The sequence below is a fragment of the Microcaecilia unicolor genome, chromosome 6 (genome assembly GCF_901765095.1).
Source record: "Microcaecilia unicolor chromosome 6, aMicUni1.1, whole genome shotgun sequence".
In the NCBI taxonomy this organism is placed as follows: domain Eukaryota; kingdom Metazoa; phylum Chordata; class Amphibia; order Gymnophiona; family Siphonopidae; genus Microcaecilia; species Microcaecilia unicolor.
In genome coordinates, this window is record NC_044036.1 from 345,099,881 (window position 1) to 345,125,431 (window position 25,551).

The 25,551-nt window shown below is 43.2% G+C and overlaps 1 protein-coding gene across 2 annotated transcripts in view; it reads right to left on the bottom strand.

The window, feature by feature from the left end:
* ALYREF (Aly/REF export factor) overlaps window positions 1-25,551 on the bottom strand; it is a 31,413-nt gene that overhangs the window by 2,924 nt on the left and 2,938 nt on the right. The window contains exons 2-5 of one of the 2 annotated variants that reach the window (XM_030205165.1): window positions 19,985-20,116; window positions 9,429-9,576; window positions 2,193-2,256; window positions 1,918-2,092 (exon numbers count right to left, since the gene is read on the bottom strand). In XM_030205165.1, the coding sequence (XP_030061025.1) occupies window positions 1,918-2,092; window positions 2,193-2,256; window positions 9,429-9,576; window positions 19,985-20,116 (519 nt within the window). Of the gene's footprint in view, window positions 1-1,917; window positions 2,093-2,192; window positions 2,272-9,428; window positions 9,577-19,984; window positions 20,117-25,551 lie in introns of both variants that reach the window. The other variant, XM_030205164.1, reaches the window with a different exon arrangement.

Sequence of the window (25,551 nt, forward strand, 5' to 3'; positions counted from 1 at the left end):
TGAAAGCCCTTCAAGATTTGTCTTTCGAACTGAATCTTGGCAGTGATCTTCCTGAATTCAGAATCAACCATAGAAAAACTAATTATAATATACAAATCAACCAGAAATAAACTGGAAAAAAAAAAAAAACCCCTAAGAAGAGACTGTTCTGCATAGGTGACTAAACTAAGCGCCCTCAGTATGGGCCCTAAAGTGAGTTTAGAAACTGGTTGAGAGGAAGGCAACAAAGGGTAGTGGTAAAGGAAGTTTAATGCAAGAAAATGGGCGTTAACCAGCGGTGTGCCACAGGGATCTGTTTGTGAGCTATACTGCATAAGGGCAGCTAGATAAGGTTTGACTTTGCAGATACCAAAATCTGCAAGACAGAGATCTAACGAAGTTCAAGAATGGTCTAGAATTTGGCAGCTAAGCTTCAATGCTGATGCATTTGAGCTGCAAAAACCCAAGTGAGTAGTAGGGCATAGGAGAAGACGCACTTTTGGACATGAAAGAAGAGCAGCACTTAGGGGTGATTTATCTGACAACCTTAAGATGGCCAAACAGGTAAAAAAAAGTGACAGTAAAAGCCAGAACAATGCCTGGGTGCATAAGGGGAGGAATGACCAACAGAATTGCTATGTAAACACCACTTGACATGCAAACACATATGCAAACCTTTAAGTTTTGTTTTTTTTATACCATTCATTTTCTAATTAGAGATGCTCTATGTTCATCCCATGTCTTTTGAATTCCACAACAATTTTTTTTCTCCACCTCCCCCCTCGGGAGGGCATTCCAGGCATCAACCACCCTCTTCGTGAAAAAGAATTCTCTGACATTACTCCTGAGTACCATCCCATAATCTCTATTCATGTTCTCTAGTTTTACCATTTTCCCCGTCTCTGGAAAATATTTGTTTCTATATTAATACCTTTCAAGTACTTGAACGTCTGTATCGTATCTCCCCTGTACTTCCTCTCATATAGGGTATATGTATTCAGGTCTTCCAGTCTCTTCTGGTACGTCTTTTGGGACAATCCCCATATCATTTTTGTCGCCTTCTTCTGGACCACTTCAAGTTTTCTTACATCTTTAGCAAGATACAGCCTCCAAAACTGAACACAATATTCAGGTGCGACTTCACCGACAACTTGTACAGGGGCATCAACTCCTCTCTTTTTGTTGGTTACAACTCTCCCTATACGGCACAGCATCCTTCTGGCTATGGCCGCCTTGTCACACTGTTTCATCACCTTCAGATCTTCCGATACTAACCACCTCAAGATCCCTCTCCGCATCTGTGAATATCAGCCTCTCACCGCCTAACACATACGTCTTCCTTGGATTTCTAATCTCTAAGTGGTTTTGGGGGATTTTTTTTAACTCGTGGAGGAAGGGGGGAAATATAGATACTCTAGTGAAAATGAAATTGCTCTAAAAATGTTAGACAGGAGGAGGAAAGGCAGGGAAATGGGAGTCAGACTCCTCAGAACCTGGACTACAGCCATAGATTCCTGAAGACCCTATGCTCAATAGGCTACCAGCTCTCCAGCTAAACCAAGAGCCCCTCACTAGGCCAGTCAAGAAGCTGCATAGTATGAACATCTGCTAGAGAAATACTGAGGAGCTCAGTCTGCACAGTGCCTTTATAGGGCAGAACTCAACAGTTGTTCCATCTGTTGGTCCATGGGCATGATAATTTACAAGGATGCCAAGGAAAAATGGTTTATACTAACTTGATGGTGTGTGCAACCACTCCCCCAACCCAGACACTGGATAAACATATAGCAGGTAAGGTACATAACTCATCACATCTGCCCCGTTGTGATACAATACAGTAGAGCCTACCTGATATGCTTTATTTACAACTTTTGGCATCCAAGGGATCTTCTGTGCTGCTCTAACAACCAGTCATGGTGTAGCTCTCCCCCCACTTACCCTGGCATTGTATGCATCCAGCTGTGCATCTAGTTCTTCAGCAGAAAGCTGCTGTTTGGAGTTTCGTCCAGCCCCTCTGCCTCTTCCTCGATTTCCACGATTACCTCGTCTGTTGCCCCCACCACCAAATCCTCCTGTAGCCCCCCGGGGTCTGTTCATGCCACCTCTATTTATGCTAGAAGGAAAAGTCAAGTTTGTTAATGTTTAGTTATAACATTGATTTTTTTTTTTTAAACAAAGGAAAATCAGTACAAAAACAACAGCGAAGGACTCACTTCTGTGCAGGTCTCCTCTGTGGGTCAATCTGTGATGTTACCAGCTGGATGTTCATAGGACGCCCTACAGAAAAAGGAACTAAAAATCTAATGAAGTTGTACATACTACATAACTGCATATTTATGAACTAGAATAAAGATAGGTAGCTTGACAGCCAGAAGCAAGCAAAGGTTATTTTAGGCTAAAAATACTGTGATGTGAAAAGCAACCCCCACTCCCGATTTCCCTTATTATTGCATTATCGTATTTTTGAAAAGAGTAGACGCGAAGCGTCTGTTTAATCTTTCCAAAAATACGACTAAGAGGCATTCAATGAAGCTACAAAGTAGTAAATTTAAAACGAATCAGAGAAAATTCTTCTTCACTCAATGTGTAATTAAACTCTGGAATTTGTTACCAGAGAATGTGGTAAAGGCGGTTAGCTTAGCGGGGTTTAAAAAACGTTTGGACGGCTTCCTAAAGGAAAAGTCCATAGACCATTATTAAAATGGACTTGGGGAAACTCCACTACTTATTTCTGTGACAAGTATCATAAAATGTTTTGTACTTTTTGGGGATCTTGCCAGGTATTTGTGACCTGGATTGGCCACTGATGGAAACAGGATGCTGGTCTGTCCCAGTATGGCAATATTTATGTATCATGCTCAGTACTTTAAGTATTAATTTGCAATCTTTTGTCTGATTTTTATTTTTTTTTATTTATAAGAATTTAAATTTACAAGCAATAAAATAACTTGCCAGAAATACAAAGTAATAATACACAAGAATTATTTCAATCAGGTAATTTTATACTCTTTCTTAGACCACAAATAGGGAGAGTGAAACAAGACAAGGAGATCAATTAAACAACAGTAAACAGAAAAAAACGTGGTATTAACCTGATTATCCCCAGTTATTATTTATCTGAATCATTATTCCACACTGATCGTCTGCTTGGCTTCTTCAAACCCAAACGGTGTAATACACCTAATTTCATTTTTTTCTCTTTTAAAACCAGAAATTATTTAACAATGTGAACACGAGTCTCTAATCCAATTCCCACTGATTAAGGTAATCCCAGTTTCACAGGCTTCACTCCTTTTGAATTCATATTACTAAGTAATAATTTATATTACTAAGAGGAATCATTACAAAGGAAAATAACAAAATTTTCAGGAACTATTTCTGAGGAAATCTTTAGGAGTCATAACCTGGAACTCAGGGAAAACAACAATCTCAATATTAATTATCTGTAATAATATTCATTTTGTTCAAATTTCTGGTCTGTTTTCAAAATCTTAACCGTTTCCTACTCCTGTAGAACTTCATTTGCTGTGTCACTTTTTCTCTCTCAAAGGGTTTGATTAGGTTATCCATGTAGCTCACTAATAAGATTATATCTGAAGCAAAGTTATTTACTACCACCGTTAGGTCCTGGAGCACCTTCCAGATGATATTCAATGTAACCTCCACAGGAGCCAAAAACTCCAATCTGATAGCTGTTACAGGTTTAGGAGTGGCACTGCCGACTCGGGTTCAGCTGTAAACGACTTCCGTTTCAGCATGGACTCCTAACTCACTCCTCCACTCCCTTGGACATGGTGGTTAAATGATTCGGGAGCGATGAAGCTGTTTCCAGGTCCAACAGTGTTGACGCTCCTTCGCCAGCACTAATCAAAGGACTCACCAACCCAGTCACCTGTGGGCAGCTCGTCACACAGCGGACCCACACTTGCTGCACAGGGGACAAAACTCTGGTCATCGGCGGCTGACCACCAATTGTCCCCTTCCTCAAGGTAACTGCAGTTGCAGAGGAAATTTCAAGTAAACAGAGACAGAACTTCAGAGGACAGATGGGCCATAGAGCGTACATAAGTAATGCCACACTGGGAAAAGACCAAGGGTCCATCGACCCCAGCATCCTGTCCACGACAGCGGCCAATCCAGGCCAAGGGCACCTGGCAGAGCTTCCCAAACGTACAAACATTCTATATATGTTATTCCTGGAATTGTGGATTTTTCCCAAGTCCATTTAGTAGTGGTTTATGGACTTGTTCTTTAGGAAACCATCTAACCCCTTTTTAAACTCTGCTAAACTAACCACCTTCACCACGTTCTCCGGCAACGAATTCCAGAGTTTAATTATGCGTTGGGTGAAGAAAATGTTTCTCCGATTTGTTTTAAATTTACTACACTGTAGTTTCATCGCATGCCCCCTAGTCCTAGTATTTTTGGAAAGCGTGAACAGACGCTTCACATCCACCTGTTCCACTCCACTCATTATTTTATATACCTCTATCATGTCTCCCCTCAGCCATCTCTTCTCCAAGCTGAAAAGCCCTAGCCTCCTTAGTCTTTCTTCATAGGGAAGTTGTCCCATCCCTGCTATCATTTTAGTCGCCCTTTGCTGCACCTTTTCCAATTCTACTATATCTTTCTTGAGATGCGGCAACCAGAATTGAACACAATACTCAAGGTGCGGGTCGCACCATGGAGCGATACAACGGCATTATTTATTTATTTATTGCATTTGTATCCCACATTTTCCCACCTTTTTGCGGGCTCAGTGTGGCTTACAATATGATATAAATGATGGAAATACAGTTTGTTACAACTTGGTTATGGGTTACATTGTGCAGAGTTATGCGAGACAATCGAAGTAACGTTAAGGAATATAACAATGGAACACAAACATTGAAACATTGGAAGGAGACAATGGGAAGCTTAAAGGGCAATGTTAAGGCATGAAGACATATGGTATATATATTTCTGTGAGTAGAGGTATAATTGATGTGAAATTACGGGGATGAGAGTTCAGAAGTGGATGTATGATGCATTAGTGAACAGTGAGTGTGGACTTTATGTGTTTTGGCTCTTTCCGTAGATTTTTTCAAAAAGATGGGTCTTCAATAATTTGCGGAAGGAAGCTTGCTCGTGGATCGTTCTTAGGTTGCGCAGCAGTGTATTCCAGAACTGCGTGCTCATGTGAGAAAAGGTTGACGCGTGTAGCGTATTTCAAGCCCTTGCAATTGGGGACGTGGAGGTTGAGGAAAGTTCGAGAAGATCTTTTGGCGTTTCTGGGTGGTAAGTCTATTAACTCAGACATGTAGGCTAGGGCTTCGCAGTGAATGATTTTGTGGACTAATGTGCATACTTTAAAAGTGACGCGTTCCTTGAGTGGAAGCCAGTGTAGTTTCTCTCGTAATGGCTTTGCACTTTCATATTTTGGTTTTCCGAAGAAGAGTCTGGCTGCTATATTCTGGGCTGTTTGAAGTTTCTTCAGTATTTGCTCTTTGCAACCTGCGTATAGTGAGTTGCAGTAATCCAGATGGCTGAGAAAGAGGGATTGCACTAGGCTGCGAAAGACGGATCTTGGGAAGAATGATCTTATCCTTTTCAATTTCCACATGCAGTAAAACATCTTTTTAGTAGTGTTGTTTGCGTGAGTTTCGAGTGTTAGGTGGCGGTCGATAGTGACTCCAAGGATTTTTAGCGTTTCTGAGATTGGAAGGTTTAGGTTTGGTGTGTTTATAGCAGTAAATTCCTTTGTGTTGTATTGGGAGGTGAGTATCAGGCATTGAGATTTTTCTGCATTTAATTTCAGACGAAATGCATCTGCCCATGTGTTCATGATGTGTAGGCTTTGATTGATTTAGTTGAAGTCTTGTTTGAAAGGGATGTATATTGTAACATCATCAGCGTATATATATGGGTTGAGGTTATGGTTTGATAGTTTTGCCAGGGGGATCATCATTAGGTTGAAAATGGTTGGTGAGAGGGGTGATCCTTGTGGCACTCCGCATTCAGGTGTCCATGCCTTAGACGTGGTTGAATTTGATGTGACTTGATAGAAACGTTGGGTTAGGAACCCCTTGAACCAATTCAGGACATTTCCTCCAATGCCAAAGTATTCAAGTATGTGTAATAGGATAACATCCTCACACCTGTTTTCCATACCTTTCCTAATAATACCCAACATTCTACTCACTTTCCTAGCCGCAGCAGCACACTGAGCAGAAGGTTTCAGTGTATTATCGACAACACCACCCAGATCCCTTTCTTGGTCCGTAACTCCTAACGTGGAACTGATGTAGCTATAAATTCAAGTTCTTTTTCCCCACATGCATCACCTTGCACTTGCTCACATTAAACGTCATCTGCCATTAAGCCACCCAGTCTCCCAGTCTCGTAAGGTCCTTCTGTAATTTTTCACAATCCTGTCGCGAGTTAACGACTTTGAATAACTTTGTGTCATCAGCAAATTTAATTACCTCGCTAGTTACTTCCATCTCTAAATCATTCGTAAATATATTAAAAAGCAGCGGTCCTAACACAGACCCGAGGAACCCCACTAACTACCCTTCTCCATTGTGAATACTGCCCATTTAACCCCACTCTCTGTTTCCTATCCTTCAACCAGTTTTTAATCCACAATAGGACATTTCCTCCTATCCCATGACCCTCCAATTTCCTCTGTAGCCTTTCATGAGGTACCTTGTCAAACGCCTTTTGAAAATCCAGATACACGATATCAACCGGCTCCCCTTTGTCCACATGTTTGTTTACTCCTTCAAAGAATTGAAGTAAATTGGTCAGGCAAGATTTCCCACACAAAAGCCGTGCTGACTTGGTCTCAGTAATCCATGTCCTTGGATGTGTTCTGTAATTTTGTTTTTGATAATAGTCTCTACCATTTTCCCCAGCACCGACGTCAGACTCACCGGTCTATAATTTCCCGGATCTCCCCTGGAACCTTTTTTAAAAATCAGCGTTACATTGGCCACCCTCCAATCTTCCGGTACCACGCTCGATTTTAAGGATAAATTGCATATCACTAACAGTAGCTCCGCAAGCTCATTTTTCAGTTCTATCAGTACTCTAGGATGAATACCATCCGGTCCAGGAGATTTGCTACTCTTCAGTTTGCCAAACTGCCCCATTACGTCCTGCAGGTTTACCGTGAAGTCAGTAAGTTTCTCCGACTCGTCCGCTTGAAATACCATTTCCGACACCGGTATCCCACCCAAATCTTCCTCGGTGAAGACCGAAGCAAAGAATTCATTCAATCTCTCCGCTACGTCTTTATCTTGCTTGATCGCCCCTTATACCCCCCTCTGTCATCCAGCGGCCCAACCGATTCTTTTGCCGGCTTCCTGTTTTTAATATACCGAAAAATATTTTTGCTATGGTTTTTTGCCTCTAATGCTATCTTTTTTTCGTAATCCCTCTTGACCTTCTTTATCTGCGCCTTGCATTTGCTTTGACACTCCTTATGCTGCTTCTTGCTATTTTCAGACGGTTCCTTCTTCCATTTTCTGAAGGAGTTTCTTTTAGCCCTAATAGTTTCTTTCACCTCACTTTTCAACCACGCCGGCTGTCTTTTGGACTTCCGTCTTTCTTTTCTAATTCGCGGAATGTTTGGCCTGGGCCTCCAGGATGGTATTTTTTGAACAGTGTCCATGCCTTTTGTACAGTTTTTACCCTCTCCCATTTTATCATAGTCTCCTTTTTTAAGGTTAAACACTAACGTATTTGACTTCCTGTGTGTAGTTACTTCAAGGTTGATATCAAAACTGATCATATTATGATCACTGTTATCAAGTGGCCCCAGTACTATAACGTCCCTCACCAGATCATGTGCTCCACTAAGGATCAAGTCTAGAATTTTTCCTTCTCTCGTCGGCTCCTGCACCAGCTGCTCCATAAAGCTGTCCTTGATTTCATCAAGGAATTGTACCTTTGTAGCGTGTCCCGATGTTACATTTACCCAGTCTATATTTGGATAATTGAAGTCACCCATTATTATCAAATTGCCCATTTTGTTTGCATCTCTGATTTCTTTCATCATTTCTGTGTCTACTTGCTCATCCTGGCGAGGCGGACGGTAGTACACTCCTATCTCCGTCCTTTTCCCTTTTATACATGGAATTTCAACCCACAATGATTCAAAGGTGTGATTTGTGTCCTGCTGAATTTGTAATCTGAGTCAAGGCTCTCGTTAATATATAATGCTACCCCTCCATCAGTCTGGTCCACCCTATCACTACGATATACTTTGTACCCTAGTATGACAGTGTCCCACTGGTTATCCTCCTTCCACCAGGTCTCAGTAATGCCTATTATATCCAACTTTTCATTTAGTGCAATATATTCCAACTCTCCCATCTTATTTCTTAGACTCCCAGCATTTGCATATAGACATTTCAGAGTACGTTTGTTGTTGCTATTTGCATGCAGGCTGGGCCCTTCTCTCTCTTTCTCAGCTGTGGCTCCACCCTTGCGGACACAGGAAATGAGGGCGAGACCACAGCTGAGAGAGAGAGAAGGGCTGAGCCTGCACGCGTTTTACCGCTGCTGCCAGCCGCCGTAACCCTGACTTGGTAAGTGAAGATGACTTTTAAAAATCGGAGGGAGGGGGCCTGGAACTGGAAGGGAGGGAGGGACGACAACACCCTCATGTGTGTGACGTGCCCTTCCCTCTCACTGTTCCGCCCTCAACGTCATCACGTTTTGACGCGAGGGCGGGACAGAGAGAGATGGTGACAGCCAGCACGAACCCTACAAACCCTTCACTGCCACGGAGTCAGCTTCAGAACACTGGAGGTGCTTTTTATTATAGTAGATGATATATTGTGTGATTTATTTAGTGTTTCCTTCTTAGATGGTTATGAAATGTATTTAAAACTCTGTAACAGCACTCCTTGCTTGTTATCCTAATTACAATAACTGACTACAAATGAAGAGTTGAACTTTTTCGGGATCTTGCCACGTATCTGTGACCTGGATTGGCCACTGTTGGAAACAGGGTGCTGGGCTTGATGGACCTTTGGTCTGTCCCAGTGTGGCAATGCTTATGTCAATAATGTAAGGTTTTAAATTAGGACCATCACTCAAAACCAAGTAGATTCCAAGCGCAAGTTAACCAGTTTAATTGGAACAGGTGCAAAAACAATGGCTTTTGAGAATGCCAGAGACTGTACATTAAACCATCAACATCCACTGGAGACAAAGAAACCTTTGTACCGCTGCACAATGCATTTATGGGCTCAATCACTCAGAACTACTGTGCTTCTCTATCTCCATGTCATGGCTGATGAACATGCCTATTCCCACTGGTACTGGACTAGTCTGGTATGAAAGCTAAGGAAATCAGGATTGTATATATGAGCCCACACTATGCAAAATAAGAAAGCCACCACTGGCTGCAGAACCAGTCCCAGAAAACAAATAACCAAAGATACTTGTGTGAAACTCACCATCCAGGGGAACACCATTATATTGTTTCATAGCTTTTAGGGCATCTGCTTTCCTCTCAAAGTGAACATCTGCTGTTCCTAGGCTTCGCCCGGACCTGTCGTAATGCACTGCTGCTTTCTTCAGGGTCCCAAACTCTGCAAAAAGCTCCTGAACGAGAGACAGAACAACCTATCACCTTGCGGGTACATTAACTACTAATGCCGCACATATAATCAGCCCACAGAGCCCTACACATTATACAACCCTTCAAAAGACTCCTTGAGGTTCTCAGGACCTGTCTGCTAGGTTGTGCCTTCTTGCAAGTGGCTCATAAACCTACTATGTCACGCTTTGTCCATAAGTGCTTTCAGGTTATCAAACTCAATGGCGACACACATTCAACTTGAGCAGAATTTAATACATTTCCAAAAGGATCTTAATTCCATCCTGTTTTTCCAAGCGTTCCCATCATGATAATATGCATAATTTACACAACTATCTTTTATGGATTATACAATATTAAAATATTTACCTGATATGTGTTTTATAGTTTCTGCATCGTGATACATCTGTGATGTTTAGTTGCCAATTTTTGTTGGAATCTACCCAGAACTTCAAGATAGGCAGAATACAAGTAAATAAAATGTCAAATTCTGCTGAACTGCAACGACCAACCCAGTTATGTCAATAGAAACACTCATCGAATTCTAACAATGGAGGTTAAGGTAATGAAAAGTATTCAAAATGGAAGAAAGGAACAACCTAATGTTAATAGTAACCAACTGAAACTAGGGAAGCCAGGACTCTCCTTAAGATTTTGGGCAGGATACTTCATTCTCTGCTGTCTCAAGCAAAGAAAAGAAAAGAACCCCCCCCCCCACACACACAGATTATAAGTCCCCTCAGGATAAAAAATGCTTGCTGTACCTGAATGTAAGGGAGATATTACTAGATGTAATAAATGACTACTTCTTGAAGCAACTGGTCTAGAAACCGACAAGAAGGGGAGCCATTTTATATCTAGTCCTTAGTGGAATATGGGGAATATTACAAGATCCGCTGGGAAACAGTGATCACTAACATGATCAAGTTTGAGCTCCTATCTGGAGTGAAGCCACAAAGGAAATCTACTGTAGCAGAAGGGCTATGATAAAATGGTTACACACAGAAGCTAAAAAGATCAGCTGCAAAGGTTAGGACATTAAATCAGAAATGCATGTTGTTTAAAACTACCATCTCGGAAGTCCAGACCAGATATATTCCACGTATTTACAAAGGTGGAAAGAAGAGCAAATGACAGCCAGCATGGTTAAAAAGTGAAGTGAAAGAGCCCTAGAGCCACAACATCCTTCAAAAAGTGATCTAGTGACCTGTAAGCCTGACGTCGGTGCTGGGCAAAATAATGGAAACTGTTATAAAGAATAAAATTACAGAACACATAGACAAACATGGTTTAATGGGACAGTCGGCATGGGTTCAGCCGAGGGAAGTCTTGCTCACCAATTTACTTGTTTTCTTTAAAGGAATGAATGCCTGTTGATGTAGTTTATCTAGATTTTCAGAAAGCTTATGATAAAGTTTCTCATAAGGGACTCTTAAGAAGAGTCATGGGATACAAGGCAAGGTTCTGGTGTGCAATAGGAATTGGTTATTGGACAGAAAACAGAGGGTAGGGTTAAATAGTAATTTCTCTCAATGGAGGAGGGTAAACATTGGAGTGCCACACAGATCTGTACTGGGACTGGTGCTATTTAACATATATGATATGGAAATCTGACGACGAGTGAGGTGATCAAATTTGCAGATGATACAAAACTATTCAAGGTTGTTAAAACACGTCTGGACTGTGAAATATTGCAGGAAGACTAAAGAAATTGGACGACTGGGTATCCAAATGGCAGATGAAATTTAATGTGGACAAATGTAAAGTGATTCACATTGGGAACAATCCAAATCGTAGATACCTGATGCTAGGGTCCACCTTACGGGTCAGTGCTCAAGAAAAAGATCTAGGTGCCTTTAAAGACAATACGCTAAAATCTGCTTTTTTTGGCCACATCCACACATTGGGCAGAAAACAGGATCCTAGGAATTATTAGGAAAGAGATGGTAAATAAGACCAAGAATACTATAATGTCTCTGTATTGCTCTTTGGTGCGATCTCACCTCGAGGACTGCATTCAGTTCTGGTTGCCATATATCAAAAGAGATATAGCGGAATTAGAAAGCAGAGGCCAAAATGATAAAGTGGATGGAACTCCTCTCATATGAGGAAAGGCTAAAAGGATAAAGAGAATGTGTTAAACAATTACTTCTCTTCAGCGTTCATGGAAGAAAATCCTGGAGAAGGACCGCAGTTGGCTTCGACGTTAGCTTCAGAACTTTTAGTACAAGAACAGTGCTGGGCAGACTTCTACAGTCTGTGTCCTGAGAATGGCAAGGACAAATCAAACTGAGGTATACATATAAAGTATCGCATACCACGTAAAATGAGTTTATCTTGTTCGGCAGACTGGATGGACCGTACAGGTCTTTACCTGCCGTCATTTAGTATGTTACTATGAGGTTAGGGCTCTTCAGCTTGGAAAAGAAACAGCTGAGAAGGGGATATGATTGATTGCTATAAAACCCTGAGAGGTGTAGCAAAGGTAGAAGTGAATCAATTTTTCACTTTTTCAAAAAGTACAAAGACTAGGGGACACTCAATGAAGTTACATGGTAATACTAAAAAAGAAAGTAAGAGGAAATATGTTTTCACTCAACGAATAGTTAAGCTCTGGAATTCACTGCGGTTAGCTTCTCTGGGTTTTAAAAAAAAGGTCTGGTTAAGTTCATGGAAGAAAAGTCCATAGTCTGCTATCCATATAGACATGGGGAAGCCAGTGCTTGCTCTGGGATTGGTACCATGAAATGTTGACACTATTTGGGTTTCTGCCAGGTACTGATCTGGATTGGCTACCGTTGGAAACAGGATACTGGGCTACATGAATCACTGGTCTGGCCAGTATGGGTATTCTTATGTTCTTATGTAACTGCCTTAAGCTACTACTCAGAAAGGCATGAACTAAAGCCAAATCCTTTCCCTCTGCCAGACTGTAAAATTAGATTGATCCTTTCAATTGATAATGGACTAAAGGCACCTTCCCCGGATTCTATATAGCATGACCACAATTGCTCCCGCAAACCCAATCATTCTGGATTGCACCCACAATTTAATCAAATGCAGTCAAAACTGGCATTCTGGTGTCTGTAAAACAAAAAGATCATTCTGTTTGTTTTACAGACACTGGAATGCTAGAGTTTTGACTACTTTGAAGGTAAACTATTTGTAACCCCGGTGGTGGGCTAGCTTTTCCTCATTTTTGAAGGTATTGTCTCATGAGGAGGAGTGGCCTAGTGGTTAGAGTGGTGGACTTTGGTACTGGGGAACTGGGTTCGATTCCCACTGCAGGCACAGGCAGCTCCTTGTGACTCTGGGCAAGTCACTTAACCCTCCATTGCCCCATGTAAGCCGCATTGAGCCTGCCACGAGTGGGAAAAGTGCGGGGTACAAATGTAATAACAAAAAAAATTTTTTAATGATCCCGGATGCAGGCACTATGTGTTGAAACACGGCCCATGTTGGATCACTGATGTACAACATCATTTCTCCTTCTATTAAAGGACATGTTCCGGTCTTGAATGCTCCTGGTGCTTTTTGTTTTGGATTTAGAACATAAACGTTGCTACACTGGGACAGACCGAAGGTCCATCAAGCCTAGTATCCTGTTTCCAACAGTGGCCAATCCAGGTCTCAGGTACCTGGCAAGATCCTAGAACAGTAAAACAGACTTTATGCTGCTAGACTAGAAATAAACAGTGGATGTTCCCAAATCCATCTTAATAATGGCTTATGGAATTTTCTTTTAGGAAATTATGCAAACCTTTTTTAAACCCTAAGCTAAGTACTTTTACTACATTATCTGGCAATGAATTCCGGAGTTTAATTACACCTTGAAAGAAGAAATATTTTCTCCAGTTTGTTTTAATTTACTGCTTAATAACTTCATTGTGTGTCCCCTAGTCCTAGTAATTTTGGAAAGAATAAACAAGTGATTCACATCTACTATTTAGCATTTTGTAGACCTCTATCATATCTCCCTTCAGCTGTCTCTTCTCCAAGCTGAAGAACCGTAGCTGCTTTAGCCTTTCCTCATGAGGAAGTCGTCCCTCTGTCAGTACATCCTTTCCATCTTCAATATCCTGAGACGTGAAAATCTTGGAACAGAATACATTCTAGAAACATTATGAGGAAAGTGGACAGGCTTCAGGTGCTTGTGCTAATTTGTGAATCGCCAATTTGCAGATGGTTATAATGAAGAACTTCCTAAGCAGCTCTCTCCAAACAGTAGCACTATTTCACAGCACACAGTTATGGCAAGAGCAGTTTCAAACAGAAAACTATTCAATCAGAAACAGCACAGACTCACATTTCAGGGAGAAGAAAACCCTGCATTCTGGCAATCCTATCAAAGTCATATCCCATATGTACCACTGGCAGTGGGCTTTTAAAACATATCCAATACAATTGTAAGCAAAGGCCTTTTGTAAAACTGGCCAGTCATCTATATAAATAAAATCCCCCCCTCAAACATTCTGAAGCTCAAATCCCCCCTCAAACGTTCTAAACCTCACTCCCTGAAGTGAAGCACTGAACTCCTGTACTGTTTGTAGGCTAGGCTATCACCCTCACTCACAGACCCGCCCCATCTGCACATAAAAAGCAACCTCAACGTTCTAAGGCTCACTTTGCAGCTTCAGGGTTCGTAAGTTCAAAGCTCTGTAACCACTTTTAGTAACCAACTATCTGTGCCCCACCCTCACGTCACAACGTTATGACGTCGAGGGCGGGTCATAATGAACACAAGCTCTTTCTACTCCCCAACGCAGCCGTCATTCCCATACAGTACCTACGCGTCACCCCCCCTCCAAAATCCAACCCCCCCGTCTTACTCTCACAGATGCCCCTGCACGTCACCCCCCCTCCAAAAACGACAAACCACTCCCATCTGTCTCTCAGCCATCCCTCCACCCGCGCAACGGCACTCCCCTCCCCGACACAGGCCCCGCCCATCCCCCTACGTGCATGGTCGTCCCCCCTCCACAATCGCTAGCCCCCCTCTGCTACCCTCCCTTCCTCTTACCAGGGTCCCGGCGCAAGAACTGAGGGGCAAGGTAGCTCGCAAATTCTGCTGCCTTCCGTTGTCTTCGCTATGAGCTCTGTGCCCTGACTCTCTGGTCCCGCCCAACAGGAAATGAGGGCGGGACCAGACAGTCAGGGCACACAGCTCATAGTGAACACAACGGAAGGCAGCAGAATCTCCGAACTACCTTGCCCTTCAGTTCTGCTGCTGTGCCTGGGACCCCGGTAAGAGGAGGGGAGGGTAGTAGAGGGGGGGTTGCCGGTTTGGGAGGGGGGGGGGCGCCGTGCACGTCCGCGGGATGGGCGGGGCCTATACCGGCCATCGGAGGACCTTGCTAGCGCCAGTTTCATTCCTGCCAGAAACGGGCCTTCATTACTAGTTAATGTATAAGTGCACGTGGCAACATGATTACACATACACGTGTTCCCAGGGGTGTGGTCATGAGGTATGCATTTACTATACAGAAAAGGCACAAATCATTAGAATATACCAACACATTACCAGCTGCATCAGAGCACGTTTAAATGTTTGCACTGGCATCTGCATACAACTAGGAGCAGACTCGAAGAAGAAAATTATGTCTTACCTGATAAGTTTCTTTTCTTTAGACAGCATCACTGTTCTGAACCAGTAGGTGTTATCCTTTCCCACCAGCAGATGGAGGTAGAGAAAACTGAATTCAACCAGTGACATCACTAGCCACAATCTATGGTGCATCTACCCAAGCAACAAAAGGTCCCTTTTTGTAACACACCCAGCCCCATCAACCACTGCAGCTGAAACGGTAAGCAAGTAAAACACTGGAGTGGCACTAATTACACTGCATATACCAAGGAATAGCTATCTCACGAGAACCCTGTACGGATGCCAATCAAATACAATCCTTTTCTTTTTCATTTACTTCTAATAAGACAGAAAACATACCCAGAACCCCAAGCTGAGGACTTCCAAGGGTGGGTTTTCATAACATTGATGCTAAGAAAAGAAACTTATCAGGTAAGACATAATTTCTCCTTTCTTAGCATCAGCTTACGCTGTTCTGAACCAGCAGGATGTACCGAAGCAAACCTAATGGGCAGGGGAAGGCAAGGCCCCCTAAATGACCCCTTTGCCAAAGTCCGAAAAGACCCTGGTCCAGGCCTCCGCCCAGGATGCCACAACAGCCCTGGTCAAGTGGGCGTCAGTCCCTGAGGCACCAGACATCCCAAATCAATGTTGGTAGACTCAATAGCTGCCTCAATTCTCCTCATAATGAAGCCAAAGACGCTGTCTGACCTTTCAGAGGACCATGAAAGAGCACAAAAAGAGGTAACCAGAGACACGAAATTCATTTGTCTCTTTCAGGTACCGGAGAAGTGCCCTCCGGACATCCAGTTTGTGGAGCCTCTGGTCCACCACAGGAGACAACACCCCCCCCCCCCCCCCGCCACAATGGCAGACAAACACACCTCTTGATTCACATAGAATGGAGACACCACCTTCGGCAGAGAGGATGGGACCATACACAAGGACACCAAATCATCTGCAAAGGACAAATAGGATCCTGGCACAGTAGGGTCTGAAGTTCCGAGACCACCTGACCAGAGGCGAGATTACCACTAGAAATACCATGTTGAGTGTGAGGTCCTTGATGGAAACAGAGCCCCTGAAAACACCCTGAGAAACAAATTGAAGTCCCACAAAGGAAAGGATGGACAAAATGGAGGGCCCAAGTGAGCCACCCCTTACAGAATCAAGCTACTTCCCTGTGCAGGGTCAGAGAGGTGCCCCTCATCTTTCCCTGAAAGCTGAAAAGCGCAGTCACTTGGACAATCATGGAGCTCAATGGTGAGTCCCTGCTCCAGAAACACAAAGATATCAGGAACCTAAGCACTTCAAGAGGATAGGGACCGTCCCCACACCAGGATTCAAAAACCCACCAGACCCTAAGGAAGGGACGATGAGAACTTCCTAGACTGCAGCAGAATAGAAATCACTACGGGGGAAAACCCATGCATCTCCAAATGTCGCCTTGTCTAGTGGTCCCTGCCAGATGAGCCCCTCAATCCCTGGGAAAAGGAAGAGGGTCGCCTACCATCAGGCACCAGAGATCTGTGTAACAAGGTCTGCAGGGCCAAACCAGCACCACTAGCAATACCAAATGAGGATGACATGCAATCCTGCGCAGCTCAGCACACCAGAGGCCACCGAGAGAACACTGAGCAGCTCCTCCATCGGCCAATGCTGAACCAGGGCATCTATCCCCTCAGATACTGGGTCCCTCCATCAACTGAAGAGCTCTGCCTTCACAATGGCTCATAAACCAAACAGATCAACCTGAGGGGGCCCACAGCAATCCACTATGAGCCCCAGCTCCAGCAGAAAACAAATGACAAAGTCCATTTGCACATTGTCCTTGCCCACAATATGGACCGCAGAAAGAACCTACTGCAATTCCGCCCAGCGACAGAGGTTTGACACCTCTAGGGCCACCGGCTGTTGATGTACACCACTGTTGTTGCATTGCCCAACATCACTCTGACCGCTTTGCCTTCCAGAACCAGTTGAAACTCCAGCAGAACCAACCGAACCACCTGGGTCTCCAAGCGGCTGATGGACTAGTACACCTCTTGACTAGACCAGATGCCCTGTGCTACTCACCCCAGACAGTGAGTTTCCCAGCCATGGCTCCTGCAGAGGACACATACGAGACCTCACCCAAGGCACTTTACCTCTAGAGTAGCTGCCACAGAGCCCAGGAACTGCAAGTAGTCCCAAACAGTGGGCCGTGGAAGCTCGCACAACCAATGTTTCTGCACCCACAGCTTCTCTGCCTGCTCCTCTATGAAAAGACCATTTCCCAAACTCATGACAAAGAGAACTCCCAGGTATTCCAGAACCTGAAACAGAAAGAGATGACCCTTGGGTCGATTCATGACCCAAGCCCAAGGACTCCAGGAGGAAGATGAGCTGATCGGTGGTGAAACCGGCCTCCGTTGATGACAAGGAGTAGCTCCTGGCTATATGTTTCATTTACTTGATTTTTCATGCGTCTTCCACAAACAATCTTTACAATCTTTGAACCAACTATGTTGGCGGGGCTGGTGGTTGGGAGGTGGGCCTTGTTCTGGGCAGACTTCTACGGTCTGTGCCCTGAAAATGGCAGAAACAAATCAAGGTCAGGTATACACAAAGTAGCACATATGAGTTTAAATTGTTGGGCAGACTAGATGGACCGTGCAGGTCTTTTTCTGCCGTCATCTACTATGTTATGTTATCATCAGACAGCTAAAGCTTGGAATGTACTATCAGAGAATTTAAGAACACAATATAATTGTATGCTATATTGAAAACGATAAAAAGTACTCCTGTTTTGTGAATGTCACTTCTAAACTGATGTAATCTGGATTTTATTTGCAGAAGTTTTTAAATTTTTTATATGGTCCTAGGTGTTTTATCTAGTTTTTGATCCGCTTTGAACTCATTGGGGGTATTAGCAGAATACAAGAACAGAATGTAATTAGTCCACCTGAATCAGAAAGTCATCCAAGTACAGGTGAACCCGAAACCTTGGCACCAAAGATGCGATGCCACCACCACCACCTTGGAAAACATGCTTGGCACCTTAGCCAGGCCAAGTGACCTACCTCCAGGGACTCTGGGAGCTGCTACAATCACCACAGCATGGCCCTTGCCACATAACCGCCACAAATGACAGCCTCACATTCCCAGAGAAAAGGTCAGGCAAAGCTGCTGCTTCACCTTCTTCTGACGAAGCTTCTTCAGAGCCACACCTCCCTGGACCAACAGAGCAGTTCCTTAATGACCGCTATGACCAGGGCATCCACCTTAGCAAAGGGCCTATACTTTTCAACATATTAGGACAGACCAAAGGTCCATCAAACCCAGCATCCTGTTTCCAACAGTGACCAATTCAGGTCACAAATACCTGGCAAGATCCCAAAAAAGTACAAAGCATTTTATGCTGCTTATCCCATTTTCCCAAGTCCAATTTAATAATGGTCTATTGACTTCACCTTTAGGAAGCCGCCCAAACCTTTTTAAAACCCAGATAAGCTAACCACCTTTACCACATTCTCTGGCAACAAATTCCAGAGTTTAATTACACATTGCGTGAAGAAACATTTTCTCCGATTAGTTTTAAATTTACTACTTTGTAGCTTCGTCGCATGCCCCCTAGTCCTAGTATTTTTGGAAAGTGTTAAGAGACGATTTACGTCTACCCGTTCCACTCCACTGATTATTTTATAGACCTCTATCATATCTCCCCTCAGCCATCTTTCCAAGCTGAAGAGCCCTAGCCGCTTTAGCTTTTCCTCATAGGGAAGTTGTCCCACCCCCTTTATCATTTTCGTCATCCTTCTCTACACCTTTTCTAATTCCACTATATCTTTTTTGAGATGCGGCAACCAAAATTCAACACAATATTTGAGGAGTGGTCGCACCATGGAGCGATGCAAGGGCATTATAACGTCCTCATTTTTGTTTTCCATTCCTTTCCTTGCATGATGTATCTATAATTCGGGTTCCTCTTTCCCACATGCATCACTTTGCACTTGCTCACATTAAACGTCATCTGCCATTTAGACGTCCAGTCTCCCAGTCTCGTATGGTCCTCTTGTAATTTTTCACAATCCTCCAACGATTTAATTAATTGGTGAGGCAAGATATCCCTTCAGTAAATCCATGTTGGCTTAGTCTCATTAATCTATGCTTTTGAATATGCTCTGTAATTTTGTTCTTTATAATTGTCTCTACCATTTTGCCCCGCACAGACGTCAGACTCACCAGTCTATAATTTCCCGGATCTCCTCTGGAACCTTTTTAAAAATCGGCGTTACATTGGCCACCCTCCAATCTTTCGGTACCACGCTTGATTTTAAGGATAAATTACATATTACTTACAATAGTTCCGCAAGTTCATTTTTCAGTTCTATCAATACTCTAGGATGAATACCATCTGGTTCAGATTTGCTACTCTTCAATTTGTAGAACTGCCAGAAAGCCCCACACATTACAGCCAGTGATATCACTGGTAGAATTCAGTTTTCTCTACCTCTAACTGCTGGTGGGAAGGGATAACATCAGCTGGCTCAGAACAGTGTAAGCTCACGCTAAGAAAAGCCCTGTTATAAAACCAGAATCTAGGACAAGGTCCAACTTTGAAGGTAAATCAGAATTACGGTTTTACTACTAGCTTTGGCCTATCAAACATTTGTGACATTTCACAAGCATCCAAATTGTCAGAATGCAAAAAAGAAAGTCAGGTGCATCTTTAGGCGGGTCATGCTACTTCAGAGCCGTAATCACCAATTACTGCTCTATGGCAGATGGGAGAAGAATCCAGTTTCTGTATTAATTAGCTCTGATTCTAGATACATGGAGTTCCTTACCTGAATATCTGCATCTGATACGCCAAAATCAAGGTTAGAAACCAGGAGTTTTCCACCAGTCTCCACACCAGCTCCAGCCCCAAATCCACTTTCGAACAGATCATGCTGCCACTTGTCAGGAAGTTGTTTTGGCTGTGGGAACAAAAGAATGTTGTATTGGTCTTCCCTTCCTGCATGTCATTACACCCCCAAACCACAAAGGCCACAGCTGCATCAGCCCTGGAACTCTGCCGGCCTTGGACTGAATTGTTTTAGATTTATTCATTCATCTTTCCAAAGGCTAGCTCAAGGTATAATACATAGCTCCCCGCCAAAGAGGGCTTTGATCCAATGTGCATTAAATAACTTCTATACTTAAATTAGTAAATGAGTGGAGGAGTGGCCTAGTGGTTAGAGTGGTGGACTTTGGTCCTGGGGAACCGAGTTCGATTCCCACTTCAGGCACAGGCAGCTCCTTGTGACTCTGGGCAAGTCACTTAACCCTCCATTGCCCCATGTAAGCCGCATTGAGCCTGCCATGAGTGGGAAAGCGCGGTGTACAAATGTAACAAAAAAAAAAAAAAAAACAACAATGCCCAAACAGTATCGAGGTTCCTGTTAAATTGCATGAATATGCATCAGTAAGCCTAGCCCTAAACTTGCATTTGAGGCAATGGAGGAAAGTGAGCTGCTTGAGGTCACAAGGAGCATAAGTGGGAGAAGTGCGGTTCAAAAGCTGGCGTCATTATGCATGTTCCCATATCTACTGTATTATCAAATGAAAAGAATTAGTGGTGAACAGTTAAGCCCACTGCCAAAAGCATTACACAAGAAGATTTCAAATTCTCTCAGTATGTCTGTCAACCCTTTTCTTAGGAAAAAAAAACTAGGAATCCTCCATTTCCAAAAGACCATCTTTACTTCAGCAATTCTTGAAGTACAGTGCCAAGTACACTCTCTTTACATCTCCCAGTTCTACCACGCATTCTGACTTTAGCAGGAAAATCAAGAGATCAGCAAAACGAAACCCCAATATTTTGCATGGCATGATTGTGTCTAACACTGTGTTTATTGGCACTTTACACTTTAAAAGCAAACCCAGCAAGTGTGGCAACTAAGCAAAAAAATAAACCATCGCAGCAACTCACTTAATAGTAACAAAGCAGAAGAGGAGACGAGGCAAAGAGCTATACAAAAAATGAAAATAAATAAAATATAGCTAGAAAGCAAGAAGCACAAAGGAGCACAAATGCTCGCAGTCTGCAAGCCCCAATGTTAGAGGCAGACTTAGATATTGTTGCTATCAAAGAGACATGGTTCAATGACTCCCAAGAATGGGACCCAGCCATACTGGGCTTTAATCTCTTCAGGAAGGATAGTGATGGTTGAAAAGGTGGAGAAATAGCACTCTTTGAAAGACAATATTAAAGCGACTGAAATGCAGGGGCCTGGGGAAGGACAGGTTCTGTCTACGGATCTCCTGCACAAATGGAAAATGTGGACAAAGATCTGACTACGGCATCGCTGTATTGTCCATGGTGCAGTTGGAGGTGTGAATTGGGGATGAGAAATCCACATTAATGAACTAGGCTGAGACAAAGGCAATAGACTTTTCCATAACTGGCCATGCGTTGAACTGCCAGGTTATGTTTACACGGCATGGTGAGGCAATTAAATTATAAGAACACACTTATTCACCAAGGCATTTTTGGCAGTTTGAAGTAATTATATCGGGGGGGGGGGGGGGGGGGGAGGAAGTGTTTGAAGGTGAAAAGTTTTTCTTTTGTGTGCAATATGCGATAGCAACATTTGTTGGTTTGGTTTGTATGTATATTTCTTGTACATGTTTTAAGATTGGAACTCGCTCAGTTTGTAGGCAGGATATAAATTAAATAAAATAGGTCACATGTTGCAGTAGGAGCAGGAAGACTTGTTTTCTTCTGCTCCTGAGCCCCTTGGCCTACATCTTTTCTACTCACCAATCTTTTGGAGATTCCCTCGGATTGTTTCATTTTGGCTGTCTTCCCTCAGTCTATGGACAAATATATAACTCACTAAGGATAAGCTCCCTGAAGACAAAACGGCAGAGGACAGTGGAGAGCGGGTTCTACCGCTTACGGCTCTTACTGTTGCGGTGGTCCAAGCCCTCAACTGGCTCAGCTTTTGGGGCAAATGACTAATTTAGAGGCTCTTCTGGCAAAAACCTCCTGGAGAACGGGAGAGTTGGTGACACGAGTATCCACTACAGAGGACTCTCAAACAATGATGGCAGGGGAGATGGAGTCAATTCAGGAACAGATACAGACGCAGGCGGTGAAGCTTGAAGACCTGGAAAACCACTCCCACAGGGATGAATTTACGCTTCATTGGACTCCCTGAAACGGTATCTGATGCTCACCTAATTGCAGTCCTGAAAGACTGGTTGGCTAAGGAGCTGCCCTTACCTGATGGCACTGGCCCACTCCGTCTGGAAAGGGTTCAAAGGCTTGGGAGACAGCGGGAGGGGCAGATTCAGCCCAGGGCTTAATAGTCAAGGTTCACAATTATGCCTATAAAATGGCACAGCTTCGTAGCTACAAGGCTACAGTTTGAAGACATCCAATTCATTATTTTCCAGGATTACTCCCCAGCTCTCATGGAACAATGTATGGTGGAACCAAATAAGCATTTTGTGCTTTTATACCCAGTTATTTAAAAAAAAAAAAAAAAAGTGTTCCATTTGGGCTGCTGGCATACCTCAGACACTCTTAAAGCAGCCAGTGACTGTCATCACTCTGGGGGCACAGGACCCTCCTGCTACGCCATGATTTGCTTTACTATTGCTCCACTGAAGCTGTTTTATTGCATTTTATGCTCTACCTCTAGTAGGGGGAGGAATTTGCATCTCTATACCTCTTATGAGTAATGATGATATTATATTTAATCTATTTTGTGACTTTCTAATTTCATGAGTGCTTAACCCCTTAAGGTGCAGCAGATTGGGTGGGGTGGGGGGGGGAGCTCTCTGCACCATAATGTGGCTCCTTGTGTTTTTAGGCCTCCTTTGGAGGTCCGGGAACTTTCTATTGCTGTTGTGCGTGTGAGTGGGAATAGTGATTTGTAGGGAGGGAGCAGGGAAGGTTTGTTTGGATTGATGTGTTCTGCCTGTTGGTCGGAATGTGTGTTTTCCCTTTCTTCTTGGGGGGGGGGAGGGGGTTTCTCCTCCTCCTTTCTTGGTTGGGGCAAACTCTTGAAAGAAGTTGTTCTATTTTGTTTGTTTAGGTATGCTGTGGGTTCCTATTAGTTCCCTGGGAAAGCTGGGCTCCTTCTTGGTGTAGCTTTTTATTTCTACCTTTATGGGCACCCTAAAGCAGACTGCTTTCCTGGAATGTGGGTAATATCGTGTCACCCATCAAACAAGATAAGATTTTAACTGCATTAAATCGTCTTCACGCTGACATAGCCTGTCTTCAAGAGACACAGCTTACTGATGGAGAGCATGATATGCTTAAATGCCAGTGGGTGGGAGAGGTCCACTATACATCTTCTGAGGGCAGGCACAGGAGGATTGCTGTCCTAATTTAAAAATCATTACAGCATATTGTACAGGTCTCAGCTAAATCTAATACTGGCCAGTACTTATTTTTAAAATTGTCGCTACAGGGTAAAAATTTAGTTATTGGTGGTGTATGGCCCTAATCCAGTGGTTCCCAAACCCGGTCCTGGAGGAACCCCAGCCAGTCGGGTTTTCAGGAGATCCACAATGAATTATTAGTGAGATAGATTTGCATGCAGTGGAGGCAGTGCAAATAAATACATTTAGCCATAGATCTGACCCTTCATAGGTCAACCACTGCTTCGCTGCAACCTGGTGATAAAAAGGGTGCTTTGCACTCCTTTAGTAGGGTTCTGGCCTTGGCTGATCCCTGGCGTCTCCTCCACCCCCAAAATGAGGGACTATACACATTCCTCTTGAGCTCATGGCTCCATGTCCCGTTTAGATTACATCCTACTGTCTACCTCCAGCTTTGCTGATGTTTCAGCTGCTGAGATTGGACCTGAGGAAATATCGGACCACTCGATGGTCTGGGTGGATCTCAAGATGGAGTCTTTTTACCAACAAGCGAAGTTGTGGCATTTCCCCTCTTATTTGTATGAGGACCAGGAATTTCACTCTTGTCAAACTAATGGTCAGCATACCACTAAGCCACTTCCAATTTCCAAAACTGCCAAAACAATTTTAAGGGGAGATATTTTGGCTTTCACAAGTGCTCGTAATAAATGTATCAATAGGGGCATAATCACCTTAGAACGGGCTCTGCAAAAGGATAAAGGGACCTATACACCTACTCTGGTCAATAAGGAATGCTTTTTGGTGACACAAGTGGCTTTAAACCCCCTTTTGCACATGCAAACCCAGAGGTCCCTGATCTTTCGAAAATATACATTTCATTGGTTTGACAACACACCTGGGAAATTTTTAATATGAGTCACTAAGGTATGGCAGATGTGATCGCCTGTTGTGGTCATGAAGTCCCGAGATGGGCTCTCTCACTACCGCATTAAGATATCTTGAAAATAATCCCACAAAATGTCAGCTATCGAAAAGGGGTGGTATTTTCTACACACCAATTCATGGAGTATTTATAAAATTTGGGTCTTCCAAAATTTTCCCCAGAAGCACTGACCTATTTTAACAGTCCGCTCCATGCTAAGGAGCTTCAGCAAGCGACTAAGCTTACTCAGTCATTAACCATTTATTAATTTCATATACCGCCTACCTCGCAAGCAAATTGAGGTTTACATGTACAAAAGAAATCTATGAAAAAGAAAGGAACGTCACTGATAAAATAGGAAAGATCACACAGAACTCACATCCCCAAACTACAGTGTTGTAAACCTCGCATACCACTTATATTTAAATATAAAATAAAATCATACAGACTTAAAAACTTCTTCCACCACAGGAGTAAACTATCCTCCAATCCCAAAAGCAAGTTCAAAAAAGTAAGTCATTATTATTGACGCATTTCAAAGCCAGAAGGATGCTTGGGAGTATATGGAGATGGCCAGCAGAAAGAGAGTGCCCTTGTATAAGACTATGGAGATCCCCCATTTAGAATAGTTAAAATTCTGCATTGTTTGCAACATCTTCAGTAAAGTACTAGTGTACCCCACATTACAATAATTTAATTTCGATAGCAATAAAGATTAAAATTCAATGCGAAAAAATGCAAAGTGATGCACTTAGGGAGTAGAAATCCACGGGAGACGTATGTGTTAGGCGGGGAGAATCTGATAGGTACGGATGGGGAGAAGGATCTTGGGGTGATAGTATCTGAGGATTTGAAGGCGACGAAACAGCGTGACAAGGCAGTGGCCCAGAAGGTTGTTAGGCTGTATACAGAGAGGTGTGACCAGCAGAAGAAAGAGGGTGTTGATGCCCCTGTATAAGTCGTTGGTGAGGCCCCACCTGGAGTATTGTGTTCAGTTCTGGAGGCCGTATCTTGTTAAGGATGTAAAAAGAATTGAAGCGGTGCAAAGAAAAGCTACGAGAATGGTATGGGATTTGAGTTACAAGACGTATGAGGAGAGACTTGCGGACCTGA